This window comes from Maniola hyperantus, chromosome 23, assembly GCF_902806685.2.
Source record: "Maniola hyperantus chromosome 23, iAphHyp1.2, whole genome shotgun sequence".
Lineage (NCBI taxonomy): Eukaryota > Metazoa > Arthropoda > Insecta > Lepidoptera > Nymphalidae > Maniola > Maniola hyperantus.
Genome location: NC_048558.1, coordinates 6423985 through 6432593, shown reverse-complemented (window position 1 = coordinate 6432593; position 8609 = coordinate 6423985). Strand labels below are relative to the sequence as shown.

General features: G+C 32.4%; 1 protein-coding gene across 9 annotated transcripts in view; it reads right to left on the bottom strand.

The window, feature by feature from the left end:
* Positions 1-1536: 1536 nt before the first annotated feature.
* The window catches only part of LOC117993089 (zinc finger protein castor homolog 1-like), a 181319-nt gene continuing 174246 nt past the window's right edge, over positions 1537-8609 (bottom strand). For 2 of the 9 annotated variants that reach the window (XM_069506460.1, XM_069506461.1), the window contains 9 exons: positions 7669-8021; positions 7245-7355; positions 6777-6925; positions 6257-6382; positions 5763-5882; positions 5434-5529; positions 5173-5260; positions 4575-4728; positions 1537-4073 (listed from right to left, as the gene is read on the bottom strand). In XM_069506460.1, coding sequence (XP_069362561.1) covers positions 3916-4073; positions 4575-4728; positions 5173-5260; positions 5434-5529; positions 5763-5882; positions 6257-6382; positions 6777-6925; positions 7245-7355; positions 7669-8021 — 1355 coding nt within the window. In that variant the 3' untranslated portion in view covers positions 1537-3915. Of the gene's footprint in view, positions 4074-4574; positions 4729-5171; positions 5261-5433; positions 5530-5762; positions 5883-6256; positions 6383-6776; positions 6926-7244; positions 7356-7668; positions 8022-8609 lie in introns of all 9 variants that reach the window. The other 7 variants (XM_069506463.1, XM_069506464.1, XM_069506467.1 and 4 more) reach the window with 7 other exon arrangements.

The following is an 8609-nucleotide window of genomic DNA, read 5'->3' as shown; positions in this document are numbered from 1 at the left end:
AAATGAATTTTATTTAAATACAGACCAGAGACGGGCAGCAGCGTCACTGGTGCGAAATAGCCTACAGCCCTGCGCTGACCAACCCGCCTGCCCAGCGTGGTCAGTATGGGCACTACTTTTAATGAGCAGCGCCAACAGACAAAGGCCCCCAGTTCCCGGCAGCCCTGCTATTCCCGATTGTGGTGGGGAGCGGTTGGATGAGGGAGGCGGAGGACCGTGTTTGGTGGCGCGCTCTTGGAAAGGCCTATGTCCAGCAGTGGACGCAAACAGGCTGATGGATTGGATTGGAATTTTATGTAAGGCTTTTTATCACTATCACCCTCACTAATGGGCGTTCCTCAAGGCTCTATACTAGGTCCCTTCATGTTCTTGGTATATATAAACGATTTACCATATTTCGTTCATGATACTTGCGATATTGTGCTATTTGCAGATGATACGTCCCTAATTTTTAAAGTCGATAGAAATAAAAACAATTTTGACGATGTAAATAATGCCATATCGCGGGTCACTCATTGGTTTACTGTCAACAATTTACTTTTAAATGCAAAGAAAACCAAGTGTGTTATATTTTCTCTGCCCAATACAAAGGCGACCAAGGACATTAACTTAATGATAAATAATGATATGTTAAAAGTGGAGGAGACCACCGTGTTCCTGGGAATCACGTTAGATGCAAAGCTTCAATGGAACGCCCATATATCAACACTTGCTGGTAAACTCAGCTCTGCTGCTTATGCTGTTAGAAAGATTCGACAGGTAACTGACGTGGAAACTGCAAAAATTGTGTATTTTGCCTATTTCCACAGTATTATGTCTTACGGAGTCTTGCTGTGGGGTAAAGCGGCAGATATTGGGAAAATATTCGTATTACAAAAAAGGGCAATACGTGCAATTTATAATTTAAAACCGCGCGATTCCCTACGAGAGATATTTAAGGAAATAGGTATTCTTACAGTAGCTTCCCAATATATTTACAATAATATAATTTTTGTACGACAAAACATTCACAGTTACAAAAAAATCAGTGATCTCCATGATAGGCAAACTAGAAACAAAAATAAGCTAGCTACTCCTGCGCTCCGCCTCTGGAAGGTGCGAAAGTCATTTGTGGGAATGAGTGTAATATTTTATAATAAAATTCCACAAGCAATTTTAGACTTGCCTTTACACAAGTTTAAAAAATGTATTAAAAGTATGCTCCTAAAAAAAGCATATTATACAGTCGCAGACTATGTAAACGATAAAAAAGCTTGGATTTGACTCGCTCCAGCAATGCACGGGGCTGCAATGGCTTGTATAGTACGGTATAATAACATTGTAAATTGAAAAATTAAAAAGAGCAACCGCCGAGTTTCTTGCTGGTTCTTCTCGGTAGGAACGGCATTCCGAACCAGTGGTAAATTAAACCTGACTATTCATAAGCACTTTTAAAAAGTTTACATGAATAAAAAAAACATTCTATTCTATTCTATTCTACTAATGCATAGTAGATAAGACAATGAAAAGGAATAGGTAAGAAAGAAAAGTCGGAAGCTTTATATATTCTCATTTAATTCCTAAAACTCATGAGGTAAACAACACTAAACTATTTGTCATACCAATCGATTTTAATCTCAACAAACTGCTACGGTAATAATTCGTACGCATTCAGATACAAAGTTACTACTTACTTACGAAATGTGTGAAATTTTGTACGAAAACACTTACAATGTAAGTATGTAATGTAAGACAGGTAGGTGTATACATTTTTTAAAACAATCCATGTGTAATACTCGTACGGGCACAATACTGCATTTAATAAAGGAATTTAATTTAAACACTAATAATTTACACTACGTAATACTAAAATACATAAATACTCGAGTAATTAAAGTTTGTGAAAGACGAAAACGTAAAAGAATCGAAAAAAAAAAACATGAACGTAAAATTAGATAACATAACAAAGATAACAACCAATAATAATGTGGGAAATATTATTAACTTTATTGCAAAGAAATAGTATGAGACAAAAGAATTGATTTAAATGAAAGTATTGGTATCGTTCATAAAAAGGATTAACTTAATAATGTAAGAGTACTACAAAATATTTTAAAATAATGTAATTGCGAGAGTAAAAATGTATTTTTCTACATTGAGTGAACACACAAAATACATTAAAGTATACAAAATAAATTGAAACGATGACTAAATATTTATGGCACGGCCTTTTTATCGTATTTAACGAAAGAACTGCTAACGTAAAGTAAGAAAAGTCACGAGAAAATAAGTAACTTCTAATAATGAAATAAAAACTGAATCATACTGTTAGAGATATGAGATAGAGTCGTAGGAACGATAGGAAAGGTCTACAACTAAAACAAATACTGATACAAGCTAGGAATTGTAGAACTGTAACGTGCAAGTTCGTCGAAAAGAGTATAGTATTCGTCGAAACAGAACGTATGGAACAGTTCGTCAAAATTTCTAAAACTAATACGGGAATGGACTATACATGTAGCCGGGAATAAAACAGGAATGCAAAGGTTATAAAATTAACTGTAACTAATACTGATCTGATAGTGCAGAACTTTATTTTAATTTAAACAATTAAATTGAAATAATATGGCATTTTATGGCTACCTCATGGATCACATAATGTTAGCACTTGTTTTCTGTACAGAGTCCAATTAAAATTTATTGTATTTTTTATACATTAATCTTTATACCAATATTCGTATAACAATAAGATTTTTATTAACATATCTTTTTTTAATATATAGCTAATCTTATTTACATTTTATAAAATTGACGGTTTTTCTCCTTTCTTTAAATACGTTTATAAGTTTTTTTTATATATAAATTTGTGTGTAAAAACTAATTGTTGTTTGAAATAGTTTTCAATAATATTCAAAAATATATCTAAGGATTTTATAAATACTTCTGATATAGTGCGTTATTTTATAACAATATTTTTGTCTTACCGAAACTTTCATCATCATCATTATCGCCTGTTTGAGTCCAGTGCTGGACCTTAATATGTTATTTATTTATTGGAAATTTAATTGTATTAGGTATATCATAAGTAATTTTTTTAATTGAAAACTATTTCAAAGTCAGATTGTATTGTCATGAATTCACCTGGGAGGCACAAAATGGTGTTCTTAACCCAATTGTTATCGCCTTCTATAATTTTACGAAACCTAAATTAATAATACTATTCGTAAAAATGTCTTTTTCACGGGGAAGTAATAAATATAAATACTTTTATATTAACTATCATCTACATTGGTCAGGATTTAGGATACACACTTATGACATGCACTTATATTATTAGAATCATTTCTAAAATCACTTCGCTTCGAGAAAGTGTCATGTTGTAAAAATGCATTGCAAAAGTTATTTGAGAAATGAATTACGTATAATATATTATATACATGTGTTGAGTATAATTCGTCATATTATTATCATTATCAACAAAGTACAAATTGTTAATTTCATAAAATTTGGCACATAATTCACCAAACACCTTAAAATTTAATATCAGAAACTATTTTGCGTCTAAGGCACAATTTTTGAGGGAATTTTCTTCGAGCATACTACTACATTTACAATTTTATTGCGTGGAGTGGTGCAGGGTACTCTATTAGATCCAATTTTGTTCCACATATTTAACATTGGTATAGTAGTCCGATTTTGTTAAATATAGTTAACATTAGTATAGTAGTATCATAAAGCTTTTGATGTAGTTTAATATTTTATAGAAATCTAAGCAAATATTCACAAGAGTTTGTTTGAAAACATCCAGTTAAGACAAAATCAATTTGATAGTACATTTATTGATGGTCTAGTGTTCTATTCAAATGTTTTGCACTATAAAGTCACTTAGGTATATGAAAAAACCCAAAGACACAATTTGAACTGGTATATAATAGGTCAGTTGGTCGCACTTGTGGAGGGTCCAAGGTTCGCTTCCTGGTGTTTGTACTTGTGGGACGTCATCTGAGAGAGACCGAGCACAGCAAAACCACATTGTAGACAATGGTAGTGGGTTTGCTTCTTGCTGTGGATGCATTGAGGCTCATAGCCGCAACCTGTGAACAAGAATAAAGGATTATTGTTAAAGTTGCATTAACAAACAAAAATGTCCAAAATGACGGCCATTAATAATAATATCACATCCAATTGTTAGGAGGTTACAGCTGCTACAGCCGTTAGTTAGTAGTGATAGTTCTACTAGTAGTACTAGTAGTAGTAGTAGTAGTAGTAGTACTAGACGTACCTCCAAGGGATTTAAGTTCAGTTATAAGTACACATAGTGCCATGTAGAAACTGATAAGTGGTACTAGGTAATATGAATTTAATGAATTTATCCTTTCACGCGTCTTTCATAGACTGCGCAGTCACTTGCTAAGTATATGAGATCACAGTAAAATAATAATGCTTATATTGTAACATGTCAATGAATAAAAAATACACCGATTCTCGTCGCTTGTATGTAAAAAAACTGAGAAAAAGAACAGTACTTGGAAGAGGTCGTCCAGTAGTGGATGCATGATATTGGCATTTGGCTGATGATGTTGATTCATTCTTACCTTTGCTAGGTTGAAATTTCTCGAAGCCGGCGGCTTGTATGGAGTCCAGCTTCTGATGTTGGCGACGATGCGCCACCACTTTGTTAGTGTCAGTGCACACGAACTCGCATTTGAGGCAGTGGAAGTGGGAGGCCTTGTTTTGACCTGTACCTACAACAAAATTCACGGAATAGTAAAAAATAACTGTTTTTAACTTCAAAAATATAGGTAGTGAACAAGTTTTCAGTGTGAACATAAGAACGCAAAGAAAAATGTATAATTTAAGAAGATGGTGTTACGTAAAAATAAAACAGACGAATGAAAGAAAGCAAGGAAAAAGAAAGAAGAAATTTTATCTTCACAGATATATAATATTAGAAAAAGTTAATTAGGCATGTACTAATAAATAGAAAGGTAAAAATGTAAAAGAAAAATAAAATATTGCAAAAAAGGAGAACAGAAAAGACATAGTTATATTTACAGAAATATATGAGAAAAAGCAAATAGCACAGGAAAAGGAAAAAGGAGGAAAAATTAAATTTAAAATTTAAAGAATTTATTGCTAAAATATATGAAAGATATCACTGTAAAAATAGTAGATAATCATGTGATATTTACCGAAAGTCGAAGCGTGTGGACACTCAGGTCTTTGGCAGTACACATTCGCTCGGTACTGTTGGAAATCACCACCCATCAACGTATCTAACCTGTTAAAGAAAAACAAATCTTTAAAATTTTCAATATACAGACTTGAAGAATTCAACGTAACATTTAACATAAGCATAGAAGATATCGATAAGATTTGTTTTCATTCATATAAAGAAAATGTATTGAATGAGTAAAGTTTTCAATCTTAAAGAAAATAGTCAACAATTATTACCGTTCATGTCTGGCTGTATGCTGTACGAATCTTGTTTTGTCACAGAAGGAGTAGCCACAGTCTTTCCTTGTGCAGTGGAAATGAGTTTGGTGTTCTCTGCAAAATGAAAATGCAAACATTAAAATAATTTATTTGAATTAAACTAAATATAAAAAATGTAGGGGAAAAAATTAAGTAATTTGTTATTCAATGAAAAAGGAAAGGAGATGGAGTTCTTATACAAACACAAACAAAAGTAGAACAAAAAGAGAGACTTATAAAAAATATTAATAAGAAACGAATATTTCGAGACCTCGTGTATAGTAACTTTAATTTTGTTTCAAACATACCTGTAACCACATTGCTGATAACCACAGTCCTCATTGAACCGGAATCGAAGGTACCCTTCAGGGATGGGCTCATCTTTTAGAACCCTCATGTGTGGGCCTCTTGGAGTGTGCGTGCGTCTGCTATAACACAGAATTATTCTACTTATTACACTTATCTATTTCTTAATAAAGGATGAAATCACGGTGGTGATACGATCTTAAACCACACTAACCACTTAATTCATAACCCATTTTATCAGATCTTTGTCTATAAATATAAGCTCTGTTCAACGATTTACTAACATCAAAGTAACTTCTTAATGCAATACCAAAACATCCCTTTTTACTCAAACAAAAATGTTTAATTGTAATTAATAAAATATTTTGTCATTTGTTATTAATGTAACTGTACTTTATCAAATGTTAAAAAAAAAATGTTTCCTTATTTGAAAGCACGGTAAGTAATCATAAGCATTAATTTGAGGTAAATTAAGAAGGTAAACAAAATTACATACCTCTTTGCAATAAGCTCGGCTTCTTTATCCAAGCCTGGAGGAAGACCGTGACCTTGAAGAAGACTTTGCTCTAGTAACAGCTCTGGAGGGTACATCATCGTTGGGTACAGTGGGAAGGCATTGGCACTGTAAAAAAAATTATAAAATTACCATAAAACAATGTCTATCTGTCAGATTTGTCTATGTAGCCATTTAGTAAACATTTAGTAGAAAACATTTAAATTATTTATAAGTAATTCTAACGGAACTTACTAAACAATATAGTTGATCACAAAAAATATATTGAAAAGAGTTATAATGAATTGCCAACAGAAATTATTTCAATTAATAAATCACTGAACTCAGTAAAAATTAATGGTTGAACACAAGAAAAAACTAGTGAAAAAAGTTAAATTAATTTTTCATGAGGAATCTAAATTAAAATTTATGCTAATTATTTATTTATTTAGTAAAAAAGGGGAAAAATAAGGAAGAACAAGCTTATAAAGTAGAAAGACAGTAAAAATCTTCTGAAACCTACCCCTGTGAAAACAACGCAACTTGAGCAAGTCCTGGAAGACCTGCAAGAGAAGCGGTGTATTGCTGTTGCATCTTCAGCTGCTCTTGAAGACTGCCTTTGCGACCCCCTGCCAAATATTGCTGCAAGAGGAGACTTTGTACTGCTTGTACCTAGAAGAGTTAAAGCTAACGTTAGTAGATGTAAAATGTAAAACCTAAAGAAACAAGAATAATGATACAAAAAGAAACAAGTGTTTTTAAAAAGACAAAGATATTTTAAACATAATTCTAAAGTAAGTCTAAAGTAGTAGACGCTTCGAAAGAAAAAAGGGAAACTATTCGTAAGTAAAATAACTATTTGATACAGATATTAATAAAATAAATATTTTCAGAAGCAATTATGATTCAAATAGATTAGAAGAAAATAGAAAAATAAGTGAAACAAAAGAAGAAGACGTTAATTAAGTGATAAACATTGTTTCAAACTTGCTTGTTCTGCTGGATTCGGTGGTCTTTGATTTGGCGACGGTGATTGTACATTTGATGATGTAGCTGTCGAAGGTAATATTGATATTTCTGGATATTCTCTCTCAAGGGTTTCCTAAAAATAGATGCGAATTTAGAATAAAATTAATACATAGGAAATTTAATAAAATAATTTAATTTATTTCATTTAATTTTATTTAGGTTAGGCTTGGTAAAAAAAAGAGTTGAAATAATATTTTTTATTTATTGTCGTATTTTGATATAGCGTTTTCGCTATATTGGAATTCTCATCATGCTAAATTTCTTAAATGATACCAATTCATTAAAATCTAATAAGTAGGGAATCCATGTACCTACTGTCAAAATCAAACCCAACTCATTCTACAAAGCTAAACATGTAATTCTTACATAGTTGAGATAAGACTTACTTTGCTCACCTTTGTAGCAGCCAATCCTATCGGTCCAGGATCCATAGAATTGCTATGCTTCTTTACCATATGGCTGAATAGAAGCTTCAGGTCCACATAGGCTTGACTGCAATGAGGACAATGGTAGTGAAGATTCATACCACCAGCATTTTTGTTCAAGGGACAAGCTTGATCGTGACATGATGGTGGTATTGTTGGTCCTGGCATTTTTGCAGCTTCAAAAGGTTTCTTTTCAAATTCTCTCATTTTTAGCTCCTTTGATGGTGACGCGTCGTAGATGCTTCTCGGTGAAGGTGAAGATGTATTGCTTCGGAGGTGAGACGATGGATAAAATGTTCCCGTCGCTTTTACTACTGAAATTAAGATGTAGACTTAGGTCCAGTTGCATGACAGGTGGTTAATTAAAGTCAACTATCAATAAAAAGCAAAGTGGGTTACACAAACCAGTCTCCATCTCCATGAGATATGAATACTGGTTTGTGATAAGAATCATAAACATAATTGATTTAATGGATCGATATTTCACGTTTGTGTAGGTCTGTATCTATTTATTCAAATATTTCATCCAACTGTGCCTAATAGGCTACTTGACAATTTTTTTAAGTTGGTCTTAAATGGTTAATATTTGTCCTATTATATCAAAAAAATTAACACTATATTTTTTTGCGCCCTAAAAACCGTAAAACTTTAATTTAAAAAATATTTTTCTTAGACAGGTGAAAACACTGTCGGCCATGTTTGGCCGATAGATTATCTGTGCTCTGACGTCATGCATTTGTAAACAACAGTATAACCCTGTGGTTATACAGTTGTTTACAAATGCATGACGTCAGAGCACAGATAATCTATCGGCCAAACATGGCCGACAGTGTTTTCACCTGTCTAAGAAAAATATTTTTTTAAATTAAAGTTTTACGGTTTTTAGGGCGCAAAAAAATATA